Genomic DNA, 24,529 nt, shown 5'->3' with positions numbered 1-24,529 from the left:
TGGAGGGGTTCTTTCTTGAGGGAGGTGCCTTGCTGCAGTGCCTGCAAGGTCAGGATCAGGCTGAGAAGGATCACTGCCAGCCTTACAGGGCTCCCTCCTCTCCCAACACAACTGTGCACACAGCGTTATGCTCCCATCTTTTTCCATTGGCTATTTCTGGATTTGAGTCCATTCCATGGTAGGAACTTCCCACCTGCCTGTAGCAGACATATTGAATTGCCTGTACCCTGCCCATAGTGCAGAATAGGTTTTCTTTAATTGTTTAGTTTTGTTTGTTTTTTAATTTGTGGAACTTCAGAGTCCTTGCTTAGTTTGCTGTCATCTAGTTCTGCTAACTTCTGTTGATGCTATTGTAACTGGGCATGAGAACATGACTTATTAAAATACAGGTGCTAAACCCTGTTGTCTCAATTCTGCCACAGTAATTATAATAATGGTTACTCTGCACAAAAACTCATTGCTGAGACTTTATTTTCAAAACTGCCCAGCAGGGAAGAGCATGACAACCAAATGGAAATCATGGGGAAGGGGGAAGATGTGGGGCAGTGGTGGGCCAATGAAGGGCAGAGGGCACAGGGGGCAAGGTCAGTGGTTTCCAGCTCCATTGGAACTGACAAATGCTGGGCTTCTCACTTCCCAGTCCTCTCCGCCCTGGTTTGTCTTTTTCCTCCAAACCATAGCAAGACATCCCTGTGCTCCAAACTTTGCTCAGGGTCTGTCACCTATAGGGCTAAGTGTTATAATCAGTAATTTGTAATAATTTTTAATTTTTATTTGACTAGTAATTAATATTCACTGTCAAAAATGAGAAAATGCAATTAAACAAAAGAGGAACTGTGAAATCACCACTCATTGGTAATTGTCAACATTTTAATACATGCTCTTCCAGACTGCTCTTCCTTAGTACGGACATACTGCTTAACAAATGGGATCACACCGCAGTTGCTTTTTTGTAACCTGCTTTTAAACAAATTGAGAAATGAAAACAAGATTCCACACCATTTTTTTTATTATTTTATTTTTGATACAGGTGTTTCTCCTTTTTTCCCCATTGAAACCCTCCTCCCACTCCACCCCACCTAGCCCCCGGCTTTGTTGTCCATGTCCATTGTTCATGGACACATGCATATAAGTTCTGTGGTTTATCTCTGCCCTCCTCCCAACACGCCCTCTTCTGAGGGTTGTCAGTCAGCACCCTACTTCCACGTCTCTGGGTCTACCTATTCCTCACACTGGTATGATCATTATATTCCACAAATAAGTGAGATCATGTGGTATTTGTCTTTTTCTGCTTGGCTTCTTTCACTTAGGATAATACTTTCCAGGTCCCTCCATGTCCTGTCAAAGGATAAGAGACCTTTCTTTCTTACAGCTGCATAGTACTCCATTGTGTATATGTACCACAGCTTTGTTATCCATTCATCTACTAATGGACACTTGGGCTGTTTCCAGATCTGAGCTATTGTAAATAGTGCTGCTACAAACATGGGGGTACATATATTCTTTCTGATTGTTGTTTCAGGCTTCTTGGGGTATATTCCTAGAAGTGGGAATTCAAATGGAAGTTCAATTTTTAATTTTTTGAGGTAACACCATAGTGTTTTCCATAGTGGCTGCACCAGTCTACATTCCCACCAGCAGTGTACTAGAGTCCTCTTTTCTCCACACCCTCACCAACACTTGTTGTTTGACAATTTATTGATGGCAGCCATTCTGGCAAGTGTGAGGTGATACATCATTGTTTTAATTTGCATCTCTCTGATGATGAGTGATGTTGAGCATTTCTTCATATGTCTCTTAGCCATTTGTATGTCCTGTTTGAGGAGGTGTCTATTTAGTTCCTCTGCCCATTTTTTAATTGGGTTGTCTTCCTTTTGTGGAGTTGTATGAGCACTCTATATATATTGGAAATTAACCCCTTATCTGATATATCATAGGCAATTATGCTCTCCTATACACTGGGTTCCATTTCCATTTTGATGGTTGTTTCTTTTGCTGTGCAGAAGTTTCTTAGTTTGATGTAGTCCCATGTGTTCATGTTTTCCTTTGTTTCTTGTGCCTTAGGTGATGTATCAGTGAAAATTCTGCTGCATATGATGTCTGCAATTTTGTTGCCTACAGTTTCTTCTAGGATTTTTATGAATTCATGAGTCACATTTATGTCTTTTATCCATTTTGAGTTTATTCTTGTGTATGGTGTAAGTTGATGGTCTAGTTTCATTTTTTTGCATGTTGCTCTCCAATTTTCCCAACACCATTTATTAAAAAGGCTATCTTTACTCCACTGTATGCTCTTGCCTCCTTTGTCAAATATTAATTGAGCATGATATCTTCTGGGTTCTCTGATCTGTTCCACTGGTCTACATGCCTGTTCTTGTGCCAGAACCAGGATGTTTTGATTACAGTAGCTTTGCAGTATAACCTGATATCTGGTATTGTGATCCCACCTACTTTGTCCTTTTTTTCAAGATTACTGTGGCTATTCGGGGTCTTTTCTGGTTCCATATGAACTTTTGAAGTATTTGTTCTAGTTCTCTGATATATATCGCTGGTATTGTGATGAGGATTGCATTGAATCTCTAGGTTGCTTTAAGTAATATGGACATTTTAATCATGTTAATTCTTCTAATCCATGAACAAGATATGTGCTTCCACTTTTTTATATCTTCCTCTATTTCTTTTTTCAACGTCCTGTAATTTTCTGCAAATAGATCCTTTACTTCTTTGCCTAGGTTTATTCCTAGGTATATTAATTTTTTTTGCCGTGATGGTAAATAAAATTGTTTTTTTAGTTTCTCTTTCTGTGAGTTTATCATTGGTGTATAAGATTCCCATCAATTTCTTAACATTAATTTTGTATCCTACTAATTTGCCAAATTCATTTATTAAGTCTAGTATATTTTTCATGGAGTCTTTATGGTTTTCTATGTACAATATCATGTCCTCTGCAAATAATGACAGTTTCACTTCCTCCTTTCCAATTTGGATTTCTTTCATTCTTTCTTCATGTTTAATTGCTGTGGCTAAGACTTCCAGTACTATGTTAAATAAGAGTGGTGAAAGTGGGCATCCCTGTCTTGTTCTTGTTCTTAAGGGAAATGCTTTTAGTTTTTGCCCATTGAGTATGATGTTGGCTGTAGGTCTTTCATATATGACCTTTATTATGTCGAGATATGATTCTTCTATTCCCACATTGCTGAGCGTTTTTATCAGAAATGGATGCTGGATTTTGTCGAATGCTTTTTCAGCATCTATTAATATGATCATGTGGTTTTTATTCTTCATTTTATTTATGTGGTGTGTTACATTTATTGATTTGCAAATATTGTACCAGCCTTGCATCACTTGGATGAAGCCCAGTTGGTCATGGTGAATAATTTTTCTGATGTATTGCTGGATCCGATTTCCTAGTATTTTATTCAGGATTTTGGCATCTATGTTCATCAGAGATATTGGCCTGTAGTTTTCTTTCTTTGTTGTGTCATTTTCTGGTTTTTGAATTAGAATTTTGTGGGCCTCATAGAAAGTTTGGAAGTCTTCCTTCTTCATGAATTTTTTGAAATAGTTTGAGGAGAATGGGTTTAGTTCTTCTTCGAATGTTCGGTGAAACTCCCCCGTGAAACCATCTGGGCCTGGACTTTTGTTTGCTGGGAGAGGCTTGATTACCTCTTCAATTTCCTTAGTTGTTATTGACCTGTTCAAGTTTTCTATCTCTTCCCGGTCCAGTTTTGGGATACTATGTGTTTCTAAAACTTTATCCATTTCGCTTAGATTGTCGAATTTGTTGCCATATAATTGTTCATAGTAGTTGTTAACGATCTTTTGTATTTCTGTGGTGTCACTTGTTACTTCTCTTTCATTTCTGATTTTATGTATTTGGGTTCTCTCTGTTTCTTGGTGTGTTTAGCTAAGGGTCCATCAATCTTGTTTATCTTTTTAAAAATAAAACCAGCTCTTTGTTTCCTTGATCCTTTGAGTTGTTTTTTTGGACTCTAAGTTGTTTATTTCTGCTCTGATCTTTGCTATTTCCTTCTTTCTACTTGCTCTCGGGTTGTCTTTCTGTTTGCTTTCTAGTTCTTTAAGTTGTTAGGTTAGATAGTCTATTAGAGATTTTTCTTGTTTCTTGAGGTAGGCTTGTAGTGCTATGAACTTCCCTCTCAGAACTGCTTTTGCTGCATCCCATAGATGTGTGTTGTTGTGTGTTCATTTTCATTGGTTTCCAGGAAGTTTTTAATTTCTTCCTTGTTCTCCATGGTAACCCATTCATTGTTCAATAACATACTATTTAGCCTCTATATGTTTAAATGTCTTTGCATTTTCTTGTTGCAGTTGATTTCTAGTTGTATGCCATTATGATCTGAGAAGATGCTTGATATGATTTCAGTCTTCTTCTTTTTTTTTTTATCCTCACCCGAGGACATTTTTCCATTTTTTGTACAGATAGAGTGGGAGGGAGAGAGAGGAAGAGAGAGAGAGGGAAACATCGATGTGAAAGGGACACATCGAGTGGCTGCCACCCGCATGACCAACCAGGGCCGGGGACAAACTGCAACCGAGGTACATGCCCTCAGCGGGAACCGAACCCGGGTCTCTCCGGACCGCAGGCGGACGCTCTAACCGCTGAGCCAAACCGGCCAGGGCGATTTCAGTCTTCTTGAACTAGTAGTGTCTTAGTTTGTGTCCTAACATGTAGTCTATCTTTGAGAATGTCCCATGTGCACTTTAGAAGAATGTGAATTCTGTATTTTGTTGTGTAATTCTCTGTTAATATCTATTAAATCCATTTGGTCTAGTGCTTCATTTAGAGTCTCTTTTTCCTTGCTAATTTTTTGTCTAGAGGATCTATCTAGTGATGTCAGCGGGGTGTTGAAGTCCCCTGCTATGATTGTATTGTTGTTGATTTCTCCTTTGAAGTCCTCCAGAAGATTTTTAATATATGTTGTTGCTTCTATATTGGGTGCATATATGTTTATGAAGGTTATAGCTTCCTGTTGGATAGATCCTTTCAATATTATGTAGTGGCCTTCTTGGTCTCTAGTTATGGCCTTCATTTTGAAACCTATTTTATCATATATGAGTATTGCCACCCCAGTCTTTTTTTGCTTTCTGTTTGCTTGGAAGATATTTTTGTATTCCTTCACTTTCAACCTATGTGAGTCTTTTGTTGTCAGGTGGGTCTCCTGTAAAAACATATATATGAGTCATGCTTTCTTAACCAATCAGCTACTCTGTGTCTTTTTATCGGAGCATTCAATCCATTTACATTTAAGATGATTATTGATATGTACTTATTTATTGCCATTTTTTGTTTAGTGTGGTTCTATTTTTCTTCCTATTTCTTCTACTAATTACAGCAGTTCTTTTAACATTTCTTGCAGTGCTGGTTTGGTGCTAATGTATTCCCTTAGCTTTTTTTTTTTTTTTGTCTGGGAAGCACTTTATTTGACCTTCTATTTTGAATGATAGCCTTGCTGTGTAGAGTAGTCTTGGATTCATCTCTTTCTTTATCAAGACCTTGATTACTTCGTGACATTCCCTTCTGGCCTGTAGTGTTTCTGTTGAAAAGTCAGCTGATATCCTTATGGGGTTTTCTTTGTAGGTAACCTGTTGCTTAGCTCTTGCTGCTTTTAGGATTCTCTGTTTGTCTTTAATTTTAGGTATTTTTATTACTGTGTCTTGGTGTGGGCCTGTTTGGGTTCTTCTTAGTTGGGGCTCTCTGTGCTTCTTGAACTTGAATGCCTTCTTCCTTCTCCAAATTAGGGAAGGTTTTGTCTTCTAATTCATTGATTCCATCCTCAGCTTTCTCTAGTCTGCTGTTTAGACCTCCCATGTGTTCTTTATTTCTGCTATTTCATTCTTGATTACTTCTTGGTGGTTTTTAATTTCCAATTGGTTGATTTTCAATGTTTCTATGTCTTTACTCATGGTGTTGTTGTCCTTACTCATGCTGCTGAGCTTCCTCATGATCATAGCTCTGAATTCTAGCTCTGTTAACTTGCTTAACTGCACCTCATTTATCTCATCTATCTCATCTTCGGTAGAGGTCTCTTGTTCTTTCATTTGGCATTTGTTTATTTGTTTTACCATTTTGGATATCTCAGTGTGCTTTGGAGCCTGCCAAAGTTTTACTGTGGGTGTTAGTGTTCTGCTGTTTGTGGCTCCCTCTACTGTGTTTGGATGAGCATGGCAGGACCCACATTAAACACCACTGTCATGTCTTACTTTCTTGGGTAGCGTTCCAAGCCCAGGAATGGATCAGCTCCTTTTATTCTCTAACTTTTTGCCTCGAGTCTATCAGTAGTGGTTACTTGAAGAGCCTTGGGTTCTCAGTTGAATGTAAAACTCCCTCAGGTGCTCAGTGTAAGGGGATTTCCTGAGGTTGGGGCAGATGCTGGTTGTTAATGAGCCTCAATTTGTATTTCAATGGCCACTGGGTGGAGTTGAATCTATGAGGGAGGGGCTGCCGCGTCTCCCCAGAGCCCTGTGAAGGAGTAAGATAGCCACCATCCTGTGTGGCCTCAACTCAGGAAAAGCTCTGAGCACCTCCAAATCCCGAGTGTCCCCACACAGTTCCAGTCCTGTCCACCTTCCCTTTGCCAGAGCCCAAGGTGAGTGGCTGTGGCTATTTTAGCATCTGTCCTGCCTTCCTGAACTGTGGAGCCACTTGGGAGTTTAACCCGAGGGTGCTGCTCACAGCTAAGACCATTGCTGTCCATGGGCTCTCAGCCCCCATCTTGCGCCTCTGCAATCCTACCAGGATGGATTCAGTGTCCCTGGTTTATGGTCCTCGCAAGCTGCTTTCCTGTTGCTTTTTCCCGACAATTTGTCTTTATTTTAGTTGTAATTCTAGTTTGGTCCTGGGAGATGGTCTGTGTAACTTCCATTCATTCCACCACCATTTTGGAATCTCCACACCATTTTTAAAGCTCATGTGTTATTCTCATTTGTGCTTATGTTTTTATGGAGTCCCCTTTGCTAGAGGTTTAGTTGATTCCAAATGTTTGAATGGTGGAAACAACTACCATTAACATCCTTCCTTTCAGCTTTGTGCTCATTTGTGTTTGCTTTTTTATGAGAAATTTCCAGGAATAGAACTATTGTGAGAAAGGAGGTACTGTTAGTAATAGCTTTGTTTTTAAACACAAGTTATACATCTGTACAGGAATCGGGAAACAATTCCATGTATAAAACCCACATGTGCTTAGCAACATCTCAAGGGAATAGGCTGGTGCTACCAGGCCTTGTTTCCAGATCATTCTACCCAGGGTGTTAGGGTGATCTTTGTTAGGCTGATGATGATGGTCTCATGGCTGTATGCACTGATCTTGACTCTCCTAATTCTGCTTTTGTAGATCTCCATCCTTTGTCCAGAGCAGACCAGGATGGCCATGTCCCAGGTGAGTGCGTCATTTACCCCCTACCTTGTTTCCTGTGAGCTTGAGGCAGCTTTGAGGAATCTATAATGTCACCTTGAAAAATCTTTTAATCCCTTTTGCTCTGGCTGTTTTCTATTCAACCTGTAATCTATTTCAAGTTTTTCCCATCCTTACCCTCACACCCGCCCCCACCTCCCCCCCCCCACACACAAAGAATAACAAAAGATAGAAAGACAAAGGCTTTTCTCATCTGCTTCTTCCTCTGGGAAATTCACCTCATCTTTTTTCTTTTCCTTTTCAGAGAAAATTGTTTAAATACATAGACTCATCTTGCTTCTTCCATTTCTTCACTTGCAGTTCACTTTTGTTTTTTCATTATGTTCAAAATAATGAAAGTAAATTAATGCTTAATGTTTTAATATTCATGAAAAACAGTAGTCAAAACATTCCCATTTCTTCTCTCCCCAGGACCATGTTCTTCCTCAAGATGCCCACTGTTAACAGTTTGGTGATAACATGGTGTGAATGTATTCATGTCACTTTAATTAACTAAAAACAGATACATATATAATGTTGTATGTATTTTTGCACCTATGCCATCCTGCTCCTATACCCATCTTGCTTTTCCCACTTGATTATATATTCTGAGTGGTGTTCCTCATCAATACATAAATATTATTTTAGTTCCTATTTTGTGATATGGATGTATCATTTAACCTTTTCTCTATTCATGGATACTTAGGCTTTTTTTTTTCTATTATAAATGGTGCCTCTTGAACAACTTTCTATATATCTATTTGTCCAGTAGTGCTGGTATTTATGAAGAACACACCTGGAAGTTGGAATTTTAAGTCAAAGGTATTCACACTTCAATTTTTCCCTCCCAAATCCCAGATTAATTATTACTTTCACAAAATGTTAAAGACCAGATCATTTCTATGTTCATCTTTTCCAGGCTCTTGAAAAATGAAAGGAAATCCAATTCATTTTATGAAGCCACTCAACTAAATTTGAAGGAAATATTGCGATGTCAATTATGGACCATTTTCACTTAAGAATATGCATACTAGAATTCTAAACATATATTCAAAATAGAGCATTAATAAATTAAATTGAGCATTTTTTTAAGTAATTTGTACATATGGTAAAAATTCAAACTAAAGTTTTGTTTAACAAAAGGTGAAAAATAATTCTCCCTGTATCCTTCATTTTTGTACATTCTTCCAGAGATCAGTTACGCATATCTGTCTATCTCGATATAAGCATCCCTTTTATTTTTTATTTCTTTTTCACATATTATAGTGCATTCTGCTCCTTTTTATGATTATTCTACTTCATTGTGTATTTGGTTAGCCCCGGGTTTTCTCAAATTAGCACTCTTAACATTTTAGGCCAGATAATGCTATGTTGTGGAAGGCTTTTGTGTGCATTGGAGGATATTCAGCAACACCACTGGCCTCTACCCTCATTAAGTCAGCACCCTCCACCCTACTCCCCTTGTCATGACAATGAAAAAATTTTACAGATGTTAACAAATATTCCCTGGAGTATAAAATCACCAAAGGTTGTACCCCATTTACGAAATGGCTAATTGATATCCCACTGGTTGAAAATACCATTATATATTTACCTTCTGCCAGGGATGTACATTTAGGATATTTCTAGCCTTTTGATGCCACAAACAATGTAGCAATACATATCCACATATATTTCAGTTTGTATTTGTATCTGATCTGGAAGATAACTTTCTAGAGGTGAGAATTCTAGGTCAAAGGCTGTGCACCGAATTTTGACAGGTTAGGGCTTCTAAGCCAGGTGGCCCCTGTCCTCTCCAGTGTGGTCATGGTCTTCAGCACCTGAACTCTCATTTGGGATGAGTGAGAGGAGGAGGTGGGCTGCTCTGAGAACTCCTGCTGGCAACATATGAGGGTCAGTGCCCTTCTGCACACCCTGCTTCCTGTCTCATATCTTTCTGCAGAGCTGAGTAAAACTGGTGTCATGTAATGCCTGTTGGGGCCTTGTGGGTACAAAATGTCTTCTTGAATTCAAGACCACCAAGTGTTGGTGTGACAGGGTAGGATCCAAAGTGTAAATAAGTGGGTTATTGATCTCTGCTAGGAATCTGGGCACTTAGAAAAGCGAGTTTTTGTTTGGTGGTGATAAGCCAAACATAGATCTTCCTTTTTACCTCAATCTACTGACCAGGCCAGACACAGCTAAGATTAGAACCATTGGACATTGTAAAGGAAAATGCCAGTTCAGTCTCCTTTTGTATAGGGGTAAACCCAGTTCTTCCCTACTGTTTCTTTCTTTCTTGTGTTTCTCCTGTGTTTCTCTTTCATTACTCACATAGAACACACTTCACTTCTGACACTTCTGGTCAACAAATGTGTGCAAGTTTTTTTTCCCACAACAGCAGTTATCTGTCACTATGTAGCCTACAATCTAACTCACTTTTAACACTAGCCACCTATACACTAAGCCACCTATCCACAAGTTAAGGGCTCAGTCACACAAAACTGCTGCCCCATACCTGTGCTTCTGACCAACCAGCTATAGATCCCAGAGGTTCCAGTGATGAACCCCCCCCCCATCTTGATTAATTTGCAAGAGTGGCTCATAGAACTCTGTAAAACATATAAAGGATATGATAATGGATACAGATGAACTGCCAGATGAAGAGATACATAGTGTGAGGTCTGAGAGGGTCCTGAGTATAGAAGCTTCTGTCCTCGTGGAGTTGGGGTGTGTCACACTCCCAGTATGTGGATATGTTCACCCACATGGAAGCTCCCTGAATCCCTTACTATAGTAATTTCTTCAAGGCTTTCTCACGTAGGTACAATCAGTTATTAACTCCATTTCCAGTCCTGCTCCTTTCTCTGGAGGACAGCTTGATCTTTCTGGTGACCAGCCTCCATTCAGGAGCCAATCAAGAGTCATCTCATTAGAATAAAAGATGCTCCTAGTGCTCTTATCACTTAGGAATTTACATGGGTTTTAGGAGCTCTGTGCCAGGAATCAGAGGCAGAGACCAAATTTGTATTTTCTATTAATTCACAGGCATAATTGAGTAGCTGCGCTTAGAACTGTTTATTCTAGTTCTGTATTCTTTGCAAATTCTTCTGTGTTGGCCCCAATAATTGATTTCCTCCTCCCTTCTGTTCCTAGTCCTCTCTGTCATTGCCTTCTGAGGGCAGGCAGCCCTCCCTCTCTCCCTCCTTCCCTCTCATATATGAGTTTCTAAGTGTTGTTCTTCTGCCTCTACTATACTGAAGCTCCTTCAGTTCAGGAGGTGTTTGTTTTTATTAATCTTTACATCCTCAGAACTTATCAGCTTGGTTACTATTCAATAAGTGTGTGTTGAAAGAATGAATTTCTAGGGTAAAATATTTCTAACACTTGATCTGTTTTTTCACAAAGCTTAAAATAATTTTGTTACATAAACACTCTATATCCTGTACTATATCAAATTGTGGATAGTGAAGAGCATAAGAACAGTTATATAGAGAAAAGCATTGCAGTGCCATGTTTAAAAATTTAAGTGTGGGAACCAGACTGCATAAATTTTAATCTCTTAATTCCTAGAAGTGTGACCTTGGGTGAGTAACTTTATACTGTGTGTGCCTCACTGTCCTCATATGTCAGGGTTCTGGGTTAGGGCGAGAATCAAAAGACTTAGGACAGGAACAGAGTAGGCACTCTATATAAGTCATATTATGTCCAGGGCCCTGAGCTAAATAAGAATGTGCTATTGTAGGAATCATTGACCTTCAGGGACGTGTTTGTGGACTTCACCTTGGAGGAGTGGCAGCAACTGGACTTTACTCAGAAGAACCTCTACAGGAATGTCATGCTGGAGAACTACAGCCACCTGGTCTCTGTGGGTGAGGGACCACTCCATGGTGTGACTAGAACACCCCACTCATGTCTCCCTCTCTCGGCTGCTGCATGTTCAGGGGTGACTGAATCTCTGAATGAGATTCAGAGGCTCACTGTCAAGAATTCATAATCCTGTTTTCACCCTACACAGTATGTTTGTGCTCTCTCCTTCTATGTGAATGTTCTGCCCGAGGGACAAATAGCTATGCTCATGGGATAGTCACCAAGGCCAGACCATCTTTACTCTGCAAGGATGACCTTGGTTCTTGACTGCCTCCAGCATTAATAACAAAGTCCTGTGTCATTTTACCTCCAAAGGATACCTGGTGACTAAACCAGATGTGATCTTCAGGTTTGGACAAGGAGAGGAGGCCAGGAGGGCAGATGGAGAACCCATAATGCAGAACTGTCCAGGTGAGCATATGCCAGACAGTCAGGACAGGACAGGGGGAATGCAATAGAACAGTGAGAGCTTTGCCTCAGGGTGTGCTCATGAGCTCTTCTCAGATCCCCAGCCTTAAGGACATGACTCATGTCTGATGATACAAGTTGCTGTGATATCCACAGGATTTCCCTCACCTACTGCCCTTCTACAGGCCCTCTGTTCTTGGTGGGTGTTTAGACAGAGTGAAGCTATGCTGTTCCTTAGATCCCATCTCTACTTTCTGGAATCCTGGTTGGCTATTTGGAAATGCCAAACCTTTCCTCCTGCCTTCTCCCTTCTTTGTGGAGCCTTCAGAGCTTTCCCCTTCTCTTGGGTATTTGCATTTTCATCAGAACAGAAGTAGATGCAGGTGTGATGTTTCCTCTTTATTTGCTGTATGGTGGGCCCTTCTGAAACTTGGAGTCTTGTCTTCAACCTCAGGGAAAGGATCCTACCTGGTTTATTAGAGTCGGTGTGGACTAAAAAGACTTGCTAATGACCTTCAACTCTACCAGGCTAGGTACCCACATATCTTAGTCTGCCCTCACAGTGTGAATGAACAGCATCCACACTGGTCTCTGTTTTCTCTTATCTCCTCTCAGACTCTTCCAAAGCTGACTTGATGCTGCCTGTTTTCAGATTCCTCCTCTTATCAGTACTTCCTTCTCACTCAACTCTTTTGTCTTTTGTATTATCTATTTATTCACAAAAGAAATAAAACTCGGAGAGGACATTACTTCATAGTGGTAGCTTTTAGTGAGCTGTATCTCAGTCCTGGGTGGCGCTATTTTTTTCCTTGTCTGTTTGTTTCTGTTTATTTGTGTGTTTGTTTCTGCCCTGTGCTCCTAATGGGAATTCAGACACTCTTCAGATGTTAGTCTTCCTCTTTTTCTTTTCCACTCACAGTGGCTATTCAGTGTTCCTATCCCAAAGAAGTCTGTGTAGTATGGTGTTACTATTGCCCTGGCTGGTTTGGCTCAGCGGTTAGAGCGTCGGCCTGTGGTCCAGAGAGACCCAGAATCGGTTCCCGCTAAGGGCAAGTACCTCGGTTGCAGTTTGTCCCCGGCCCTGGTTGGTCGTGCAGGTGGCAGCCACTCGATGTGCCCCTTTCACGTCAATGTTTCTCTCTCTCTCTTCCTCTCTCTCCCTCCCACTGTATCTGAACAAAAAAACGAAGAAATGTCCTCGGGTGAGGATAAAAGAAAAAATTTAAAAAAATAAAAAATAAAAAGAATGTTGCTACTATTCAGTGTGGTTCATGGACTAGCAGCATGGGCAAGGCCCAGGCTCTAAGTAGAAATGCAGCCTCTTGGGGCTACCTCAAATTGACTGAATCTGAATCTGCTTTTCAACCACTGTCAAAATTAGTGTCAGAGCTCAAGCTGTAGTCAGACACTGGCCCAGCTGATCCCAGATGACTCCCAGGTGCCTTTCCCAGAGCCCACACCTACTGGGCTAAGGTATCCTCTCTCTTAGAGCCTCCCTGCACAGGTGTGCACCCACCTCCCTGTAGCTCTCCCAGGGACATTTTGGGTTCCAATTTCTTCTTTATTGCTCAGTCATTCCCATATCTGCTGCTTTGAATCACTAGGATTTCTGGTCTGCTATTGGTATGCTTTTCCTACTTCCAGTCTTTCCAGGGCTTTTAATGACTGTGAGTTCATTCTTATTTCAGTGATATATTGAAAGGAGGAAAAGCAAACTAGAGGCACAGTCCAGACTTGGAGTCCCAATTCCCTTATATAAAAATTATATGATATTGCCCTGGATGGTGTGCCTCAGTTGAGCATCATCACATACACCAAAAGGCCACCAGTTCTACTCCCAGTCAGAGCACATACCCAGCTGCTGGTTCTATCCCCAGTCGGGACGCATGCAGGAGGAAACAGTCAATGTTTCTCCCTCACATCGATGTTTCTCTCTCTCTCTCTCTCTCTCTCTCCTCTCTCTCTCTCTCTCTCTCCTCTCTCTTACTCTCTCTCCTCTCTCTTTCTCTCTCTCCCTGTCCCTTCCCCTCTCCCTAAAATAACTTAAAACATATTTTTAAAGGTGATACGATATTAAAAGTAATGAGGACTCACATTATATAAGAGTTCAGAACACTATGTTATTCAGAGTAATCCTAGTGCATTTCCTGTCACACCTCCAAGTTTAGCCTGTTTGCATGGTTTCTGTTTTTAGTTTTTCTGATGAGCACCTCTCTAGGTTCACGGAGCTTTTAGTTTTGCATCCCTTCTATGAAAGGTAAGGATTTAGCTCAATTACACATTGGCCTTGTACTCCCCAACTCTTTCATAATTTTTGTTAAATTTTTATTTTTAGTTTCTTTATTTTGCTAGTTCTTGAATAATTTTAGATTCTATTCTAGATACTGGTGATTGTTTTTGTTGTTTTTAATTGTTCGTTTATCATGTAATAAACCTGGCTAGATTCAGACCACGAGTTTTATCTCACCATTTGTGGGCCTTTGCTGTGTTCCTTTGGTTCTGTGTTATGTATGCACCATTCAAGGGTTAATGTGAGACTTGAGTGGTGGTTTAAGTCTTTGTGCAGTTTTCAAAGCCTTTGTTGTCCTGCTTCAGGTCTGTCTTATGCACTTGTCACTCAGATGTTAGTCTCAGACTTGAGCTGTGGTTTAAACCTTAGTTTAGTTCAGTTCTTAAAGCTTTTGTATGAGGCTTTGCTTTCCTTGCATGCACAGCCCTTGGATGAGTTCATGTCTTGTGGAAATTTATAAGCCATTGGGACAAATACTTGTAAAAAAAGAAACTAACCAATGTACGGGCTGCTTTGGTTCACCTTCAAATCTGCCTGCTTTGTTTACTTATAAAAATCCTCAAGAAGTTGCTTAACATATTGTTTTAAATTAATTTATTTATTTATTTTTGATACAGATGTTTCTCCTTTTTCACTCGCTGATACCTCCCTCCCCACCCTGTCCCCAGCTTTGTTGTCCATGTCCATTGTTCATGCATACATACATATAAGTTCTGTGGTTTATTTCTCTCCCCCACTCGCTCTTCTGGGTATTGTCAGTCTGAACCCCACTTCCATGTCTCTGGGACTACCCCGTTCCTCAGACTGTTCATTATATTTCACAAATAAGTGAGATCATGTGATCTTTATCTTTCTCTGTTTGGATTGTTTCGCTTAGGATAATACGCTCCAGGTCCCCTCATGAAATCTCAAAGGATAACAGATCTTTCTTTCTTAAAGCTGCATAGTACTCCATTGTGTATATGTACCACAGCTTTTTTTCTAAATTAATTAATTTATTTTTGTTACAGATATTTCTCCTTTTTCCCCCACTGAATCTCCCCACATTCTCCCTACCCACCTTGTTCCCACCTTTGTTGTCCATGTCCATTGTTCATACATAAATGCATATAAGTTCTGTGGTTTATCAGTTTCCCCACCCCCTCTTCAGGGGATTGTCAGTCTGTACCCCACGTCCACGTCTCTGGGAATACCCTGTTCCTCAGATTATTATGTTCATTATATTCCACAAATAAGTGAGATCATGTGATATTTGTCTTTCTCTGCTTGGCTTGTTCCGCTTACGATAATACTTTCAAGGTCCCTCCATGTCGTCTCAAAGGATAAGAGATCTTTCTTTCTTACAGCTGCATAGTACTCCAATGTGTATATGTACCACAGCTTTTGTATCCATTTGTCTACTGATGAACATTGGGGCTATTTCTAGAGCTTAGCTATTATAAATAGTGCTGCTACAAACATGGGGGTACATATATTCTTTCTGATTGGTGTTTCAGGATTCTCAGTATATTACTAGAAGTGGGATCACTGGGTCAAATGGCAGTTCAATTGTTAATTTTTTGAGGTTACACCATATTGTTTTCCATAGGGGCTGCATCAGTCTGCATTCCTACCAGCAGGGTACGAGAGTCCCCTTTTCTCCACACCCTCGCCAACACTTGTTTGATGATTTATTGATGGTGGCCATTCTGACAGGTGTGAGTTGATAGCTCACAGTTGTTTTAATTTGCATCTCTCTGATGATTCGTGATGTTGAGCATTTCTTCCTATGTCTCTTGGCCATTTGTATGTCCTGTTTGGAGAGGTGTCTATTCAGCTCCTCTGCCCATTTTTTAATTGGGTTCCTTGTCTTTCTTTTGTTGAGCTGTATGAGCACTTTATATATATTGGAAATTAACCCCTTATCTGATGTATCATTGGCAGTTATGCTCTCCCATACAGTGGGTTTCCCTCCATTTTGGTGGTTGTTTCTTTTGCAGTGCAGAAGCATTGGATTTGATGTAGTTCCATGTGTTCATTTTCTCCTTTGTTGCTATTGCCTTAGGTGATGTATCAGTGAAAATTCTGCTGCATATGATGTCTGCAATTTGTTGCCTACATTTTCTTCCAGGATTTTGATGGATTCATGAGTCACATTCAAGTATTTTATCCATTTTGAGTTTATTCTTGTATATGGTATAAGTTGATGATCTAGTTTTTTTTTTTTTTTGCATGTTACTGTTTAATTTTCCCAACACCATTTATTGAAGAGGCTGTCTTTATTCCACTGAATGCTCTTGCCTCCTTTGTCAAATATTAATTGAGCATATCATCTTGGGTCTATTTCTAGGTTCTCTATTCTGCTCCACTGGTCTATCTGCCTGTTCTTGTGCACGAGGCTGTTCTGATTACAGTGGCTCTGTAGTATAACCTGATATCTGGTAATGTGATCCCTCCAACTTTGTTCTTCTTTTTCAAGATTTCTGTGGCTATTCGGTGTCTTTTTTGGTTCCATATGAACTTTTGAAGTATTTGCCCTAGTTCTGTGAATTATGTCATTGGTATTTTGATGGGGATTGCATTGAATCTATAGATTGCTTTGGGTAGTATGGACATTTTAATGATATTAATTCCTCATATCCATGAACAAGGTATGTGCTTCCACTTTTTTATATCTTCCTCTATTTCTTTTTTCATTGACCTGTACTTTTCGGTGAATAGGTCCTTTATTTCTTTGGTTAAGTTTATTCCTAGGTATCTTAATTTTTTTGCTGCAATGCTGAATGGGATTGTTTTCTTAGTTTCTCTTTCTGTGAGTTCATCATTGGTGTATAAGAATGCCATCGATTTCTTGATGTTAATTTTGTATCCTGCTACTTTGCCAAATTCATTTATTAAGTCTAGTAAATTTTTGATCGAGTCTTTGGGGTTTTCTATGTAAAGTATCATGTCATATGCTAATAATGACAGTTTCACTTCCTCCTTTCCAATTTGGATCCCTTTTATTTATTTTTTCTTCCTGTCTAATTGCTGTGGCTAAGACTTCCAGTACTATGTTAAATAAGAGTGGAAAAAGTGGGCATCCTTGTCTTGTTCCTGTTCTTAAGGGAAATGCTTTTAGTTTTTGCCCATTGAGTATGATGTAGGCTGCAGGTCCTTCATATAAGGCCTTTAATGTGCCGAGATCTTATCCCTTTATTCCCAGACTGCTGAGCGTTTTTATCAAAATAGCGTGCTAGATTTTGTCAAATGCTTTTTCAGCATCTGTTGATATGATCATATGATTTTTATCTTTCATTTTGTTTATGTGGTTTATAACATTTATTGATTTTTGAATATTGTACCAGTTTGCATCCCTGGGATGAATCCCACTTGGTCATGGTGAATAATTTTTTTGATATATTGCTGGATTCGATTTGCTACTATTTTGTTCAGGATTTTAGCATCTATGTTCTTCAGGGATATTGGCCTATATTTTTCTTTCTTTGTAGTGTCTTGTTCTGATTTTGGAATTAGAATTATGCTTGCTTCATAAAATGAGTTTTGAAGTCTTCCTTCTTCTTGAATTTTTTGAAATAGTTTGAGAAGAATGGGTATTAGTTCTTCCTTGAATGTTCGGTAAAATTCCCCCGTGAAGCCAACTGGACCTGGGATTTTGTTTCCTGGGAAAGTCTTGATTAAATCTTTAATTTCTTTTGTTGTTATTTGTCTGTTCAAGGTTTATCTCTGTTTCCAGTTCAGCTTTGGGAGACTATGTGTTTCTAGAAATTTGTCCATTTTGCTTTGATTGTCAAATTTGTTCCCGTATAATTGCTCATAATATTTGTTAACAATCTGTTGTATTTCTGTGGTGTCAGTTATTGTTTCTACTCTTTCATTTCTCATTATGTGTATTTGGTTTTTCTCTCATTGTTTCTTGGTCAGTCTAGCTAATGGTCCATCAATCTTGTTTTTCTTTTCAAGGAACCTGCTGTTTGTTTCATTGATTCTTTTTTTTTATGAATTTTTATTTATTTTTTTGTTACAGATATTTTACCTTTTTACCCCATTGGCATCCCCAACCCCACCCCACCTCCGCCCCGTCCCCGGCTTAGTAGTCCATGTCCATTGGTCATGCATACATGCATATAAGTTCTGTGGTTTATCTCTTCCCACCCCCCACCCCCCCCTTCCCCTCTTCTGAGGGATGTCAGTCTGTGCCTACTTCCATGCGTCTGGGTCTACTGTATTCCTCAGACTGTTATGTTCATTATATTCCGTATACAAGTGAGATCATGTGGTATTTGTCTTTTTCTGCTTGGCTTCTTTCACTTAGGATGATACTTTCCAGGTCCCTCCATGTCATCTCAAAGGATAAGAGATCTTTCTTTCTTACCGCTGCATAGTACTCCATTGTGTATATGTACCACAGCTTTTTTATCCATTCGTCTACTGGTGGACACTTGGGCTGTTTCCAGATCTTAGCTATTGTAAATAGTGCTGCTATGAACATGGGGGTACATATATTCTTCCTGATTGGTGTTTCAGGCTTCTTAGGGTATATTCCCAGCAGTGGGATCACTGGGTCAAATGGAAGTTCAATTTTTAATTTTTTGAGGTAGCACCATATTGTTTTCCATAGCGGCTGCACCAGTCTGCATTCCCACCAGCAGTGTATTAGAGTTCCCTTTTCTCCACACCCTCACCAACACTTGTTGTTTGATGATTTGTTGATGGCGGCCATTCTGACAGGTGTGAGGTGATACCTCATTGTTGTTTTAATTTGCATCTCTCTGATAATTAGTGATGTTGAGCATTTCTTCATATGTCTTTTGGCCATTTGTATGTCCTGTTTGGAGAGGTGTCTATTCAGCTCCTCTGCCCATTTTTTAATTGGGTTCTTTGTCTTCCTTTGGTGGAGCACTCTATATATATTGGAGATTAACCCCTTATCTGATACATCATTGGCAATGATGTTCTCCTATACACTGGGTTGCCTTTCCATTTTGATGATTGTGTCCTTTGCTGTGCAGAAGCTTTTTAGTTTGATGTAGTCCCATGTGTTCATTTTCTCCTTTATTTCTGTTGCCTTAGGTGATGTATCAGTGAAAATTCTGCTCCGTATGATGTCCAAAATTTTGTTGCCTACATTTTCTTCTAGAATTTTTATGGATTCACCGGTCTTTTATCCATTTCGAGTTTATTTTTGTGTATGGTGTAAGTTGATGGTCTAGTTTCATTTTTTTGCATGTAGCTGTCCAATTTTCCCAACACCATTTATTAAAGAGGCTGTCCTTACTCCACTGTATGTTCTTGCCACCTTTGTCAAATATTAATTGAGCGTATTGCCTTGGGTCCATTTCTCGGTTTTCAGTTCTGTTCCACTGGTCTATATGCCTGTTCTTGTGCCAGTACCAGGCTGTTTTGGTTACAGTCACTTTGTAGTATAACCTGATATCTGGTATTGTGATCCCACCTACTTTGTTCTTCTTTTTCAAGATTGCTGTGGCTATTCGGGGTCTTTTTTGGTTCCATATGAACTTTTGAAGTATTTGTTCTAGTTCTATGAAATATGTCTTTGGTATTTTGATGGGGATTGCATTGAATCTATAGATTGCTTTGGGTAATATGGACATTTTAATGATGTTAATTCTTCCAATCCATGAACAAGGTACGTGCTTCCACTTTTTTATATATTCCTCAATTTCCTTTTTCAATGTCCTGTAGTTTTCTGCAAATAGGTCCTTTACTACTTTGGTTAATTTTATTCCTAGGTATCTTAATTTTTTTGTTGCGATGGTAAATGGAATTGTTTTTTTTTCAGTTTCTCTTTCTGTGAGTTCCTTATTGGGGTGTATGAATGCCATCGATTTCTTGATGTTAATTTTCTATCCTGCTACTTTGCAAAATTTATTTATTAAGTCTTGTATATTTTTGATGGAGGCTTTAGGGTGTTCTATGTATAATATGTCATATGCAAATAATGACCGTTTCATTTCCTCCTTTCCAATTTGGATCCCTTTTATTTTTTCCTCATGTCTGATAGCTGTGGCAAAGACTTCCAGTACAATGTTAAATAAGAGTGGTGAAAGTAGACATCCCTGTCTTGTTCCTGTGCTTAATGAAAATGTTTTTAGTTTCTGCCCATTGAGTATGATGTTGGCTGTAGGTCTTTCATATACGGCCTTTATTATGTCGAGATGTGACCCCTCTATTCCCACATTGATGAGCATTTTTTTTTTCTTAAATGGATGCTGGATGTTGTCAAAGGCTTTTTTGGCATTTATTGATATGATCATGTGATTTTTATTCTTTATTTTGTTTATGTGGAGTATCATATTCATTGATTTGCGAATATTGTACCAGCCTTGCATTCCTGGAATGAATCCCACTTGGTCATGGTGAATAATTTTTTTGATGTATTGCTGGATTCGATTTGCTAGTATTTTGTTCAGGATTTTGGTGTCTATGTTCATCAGGCATATTGGCCTATATTTTTCTTTCTTTGTAGTGTCTTTTTCTGGTTTTGGAATTAGAATTATGCTGGTCTCATAGAACGAGTTTGAAAGTCTTCCTTCTTCTTGAATTTTTTGAAATAGTTTGAGGAGAATGGGTGTCATTTTTTTTTTTTTTTTTTTGAATGTTCGGTAAAATTCCCCCATGAAGCCATCTGGGCCTTGGGTTTTGTTTTTTGGGAGAGTCTTGATTACATCTTCAATTTCCTTAGTTGTTATTGGTCTGTTCAAGTTTTCTATCTCTTCCCAGTCAAGTTTTGGGAGACTGTGTGTTTCTAGAAATTTGTCCATTTCGCTTAGATTGACGAATTTGTTGCCATATTGTTGTTCATAGTAGCTGTTAACGATCTTTTGTATTTCTGTGTTGTCGGTTGTTACTTCTCCTCCTTCATTTCTGATTTTGTGTATTTGGGTTCTCTCTCTTTGTTTCGTGGTGAGTCTAGCTAAGGGTCCATCAATCTTGTTTATCTTTTCAAAACACTAGCTCTTTGTTTCATTGATCCTTTGAATTGTTTTTTTGGTCTCTATATCATTTATTTCTGCTCTGATCTTTACTTTTTCTCTTCTTATACTTGCTCTGGGGTTTTCATTTTGTTTGCTTAATAATTCTTTAAGTTGTGAGGTTAGACAGTCAATTAGAATTTTTTCTTGTTTTCAGGTAGGCCTTTAGTGCTATGAAGTTCCCTCTCAGAACTACTTTTGCTGCATCCCATAGATTTTGTGTTGTTGTGTGTTCATTTTTATTGGTCTCCAGGAAGTTTTTAATTTCTTCCTTGATTTCCTCGGTAACCTATTCGTTGTTTAATAACATGCTATTTAGCCCCCATGTTTTCAAATGTCTTTGCATGTTCTTGTTGCATTTGATTTCTACTTTCATGCCATTGTGATCTGAGAAGATGCTTGATATGATTTCAATCTTCTTGAACTTGTAGAGATTTAGTTTGTGTCCTATTATGTGGTCTATCTTTGAGAATGTCCCATGTGCACTTGACAAGAATGTGAATTCTGTAGTTTTGTGTTTTAAGTTTCTGTAAATATCTATTAAATCCATTTGGTCTAGTGAATCATTTAGAATCTCTGTTTCCTTGCTAATTTTTTTGTCCAGAGGTTCTCTCCAGTGCTGTCAATGGGGTGTTGAAGTCCCCTGCTGTGATTGTATTGTTGTCAATTTCTCCTTGGAAGTCCTCCAGAAGATTTTTAATATATTTTGGTACTCCTATATTGGGTGCATATATGTTTATCAAGGTTATATCTTTCTGTTGGATAGATCCTTTCAATATTATGTAGTGGCCGTCTTTGTCTCTAGTTATGGCCTTCATTTTGAAATCTATTTTATCAGATATGAGTATTGCTACTCCAGCCTTTTTTTTCCTTTCCATTTGCTTGGGAAATTTTTTTCCATCCCTTCACTTTCAACCTATGTGAGTCTTTTGTTGTCAGGTGGGTCTCTTGTAAACAACATATAGATGAGTTATGCTTTCCTATCCAATCAGCTACTCTGTGTCTTTTTATCGGAGCATTCAATCCATTTACATTTAAGGTGATTATTGATATGTACTTGTTTATTGCCACTTTTGTTTAGTGTGGTTCTATTTTTCTTCCTATTTCTTCTACTAATTACAGTAGTCTTTTTATCATTTCTTGCAGTGCTGGTTTGGTGCTAATGTGTTCCCTTAGCCTTTTTTTGTCTGGGAAGCTCTTTATTTGTCCTTCTATTATGAATGATAGCCTTGCTGGGTAGGGTAGTCTTGGATTCAGTTCCTTGTTTTTCATGACCTTGATTACCTCCTGCCATTCCCTTCTGGCCTATAGTGTTTCTTGTGAGAAGTCAGCTGAGAGATTTATGGGGTTTTCTTTGTAGATCACCTGTTGCTTATCTCTTGCTGCCTTTAGAATTCTCTCTTTGTCTTTAATTATTGGCATTTTAATTACTATGTGTCTTGGTGTGGGCCTGTTTGGGTTCTTCTTACTTGGGGCTCTCTGTGCTTTTTGAACTTGAATGCCTTCTTCCTTCACCAAATTAGGGAAATTTTCTGTCACCATTTCTTTGAATATATTCTCTAACCCTTGCTCATTTTCTTATTCCTCGGAGACTCTTGTTATGCAATTATTGTTACGTTTCCAGTTGTCCCACTGTTCTTTTAAGCTGTCTTCCTGTTTTTTAATAGTTATTTCCTTTTGGTTTTCTGATTGGTTGATTCTTTTCTACCCTGTCTTCTAGTTAACTGATCCGGTCCTCAGCTTCCTCTCTTTGCTTTTTAGACCTTCCAATGTTTTTTGTTTTTTGTTTTTTGTTTTTTCTGATATGCCATTTTTTATCATTTCTTGATGGTTTTTAATTTCCAGTTGGTTTATGTTTAGCATCTCTATGTCCTTACTCATGCTGTTGAGCTTCCTCAAGATCATGGCTCTGAATTCTAGCTCTGTTAACTTGCCTAACTGCTCCACATTGATCTCATCTTCGGTGGAGGTCTCTTGTTCTATCATTTGGCTTCTGTTTCTGTGTTTCACCATTTTGGCTATCACATTGGGCTCTGAAGCCTGTCAAGTTTTCCCTGGGGGTGTTGGTGTTCTGCTGTTTGTGGCTCCCTCTCTTTGGTTTAGATGATCAATGGAGGACCCACGTTTAACACCACTGCCAAGTCTTACTTTCCTGGTTAAAGTTCCTAGCCCAAGAAAGGTACTGTTATCCTCTAGCTTTTTCCTGTATGCTGGCAGTTGAGGGTACTTTAAGAGTTTTGGGTTGTCAGTTGATTGATAAGCTCCCTCAGGTGCTCAGAATATGGGGATTTCCCAATGGTGGGGCAGATGCTGGTTGTTAAGGAGCCTCAATTAGCATTTCAATGGCCCACAGGGTGGGGTTGGATCTCCGAAGGAAGGGCTGCTGCCTCTCCCCAGATTCCTGGGAAGGAGCAAGTTGGCCACCATCTTGCGTGGAAGCAACTCAGCTAAAGCTCTGACTGCCCTCCAAATCCCGAATGTCCCCACACAGTTTCCATCCAGTCTGCTGCCCCCCTCTGCTGGAGCCCAAGGTGAGAGGCTGTGGCTTTTTTAGCCTCTGTCCAGGCTCTGCACTGTGGAGCCGCTTGGGAGTGTAATCCGAGGGCACTGCTCCCACTTAAGGCCACTGTTGTCTGTGGGCTCCCAGCCCCTGTCTCATGCCTTCGCAATCCTACCAGGATCGAGTCAGTGTCCCTAATTATATGGTCCTTGCAAGCTGCTTTTCTGTTGCTTTTTCCCATTGATTTGTCTGTGTTATAGTTGTAATTCCAGTTTGGTTCTGGGAGACAGTCTGTGTAGCTTCTGTTCACTCTGCCACCATTATGGAATTCCCTGCACAGGCCTTTCATGTGTCCCCGCACCCTTCAGGTCCCATGGATAAGTGGATCACACAGTCCCAGCTCTATACCTATGTTATGGGCTGCTGGGTCGCACAGGCCTCTCCGGTGCTTCAGCACTCCACAGGTCCCATGGGTAACTAGATGGCACAGTTCCTGCTGGATGGCTCAGTCCTCTCTGGTACTTCAGCACCTGGCACGTCCCACAGGTAATTTGATGGCACAATCCCTGCTGGGTCGCACGGGCCTCTCTGGTGTTTCAGCACCCCACAGGTCCAGCAGGTAACTAGATCACACAGTCCCTGCTGGGTCTCACAGGCCTTTCTGGTTCCCCTGTACCCTGCAGGTCCCGGGTGGACAGCTGGATGGAACCAGGCTCTCTGTGGCTCCAGCTTCCCACTGCTCTTGTGGGCTACTGGACGACACAGGCCTCTGTGCAGTCCCAGGTCCCACCGCTGGTGGCTGGGGAGTGCTGCTGCCCCATGGGGCTCATCTCCTGCTCAGCTTTTGCTGTAGATTTTGGGGATGGGTCTCACCTGCTGGTCTGTGCTTCTGTTGCCTGGGGATGGATGTCTTCTCCCCAGCCTCTGTTGCTGGGGGTATATCTCAACTCTGATCAGGCTGCTACTGTAGGGGATGGTGTTGGGTTCTGGGTTCTTTGCAGCTTCGGTGACCAGTACCTTGGGGGCTCCACTACTGTACACCGGTCTGTGTTGACACAGAGTGTCCACTGGTTCAATGGTGCCAGGTGCACTGGTG

The 24,529-nt window shown here is 39.9% G+C and overlaps 1 protein-coding gene across 1 annotated transcript in view; it reads left to right on the top strand.

The window, feature by feature from the left end:
• The first annotated feature begins 7,382 nt into the window (after positions 1-7,382).
• The window catches only part of ZNF674 (zinc finger protein 674), a 33,404-nt gene continuing 16,257 nt past the window's right edge, over positions 7,383-24,529 (top strand). The window contains 4 exon segments of the mRNA XM_036270619.1: positions 7,383-7,397; positions 11,137-11,263; positions 11,577-11,672; positions 18,206-18,217. Of these exon segments, the coding sequence (XP_036126512.1) occupies positions 7,383-7,397; positions 11,137-11,263; positions 11,577-11,672; positions 18,206-18,217 (250 nt within the window).

Source organism: Molossus molossus, unplaced genomic scaffold, assembly GCF_014108415.1.
Source record: "Molossus molossus isolate mMolMol1 unplaced genomic scaffold, mMolMol1.p scaffold_m16_p_2, whole genome shotgun sequence".
Classification (NCBI taxonomy): domain Eukaryota; kingdom Metazoa; phylum Chordata; class Mammalia; order Chiroptera; family Molossidae; genus Molossus; species Molossus molossus.
The sequence above is the reverse complement of the archived record's forward strand: the minus strand, read 5'-3'. Positions and strand labels throughout refer to the sequence as shown.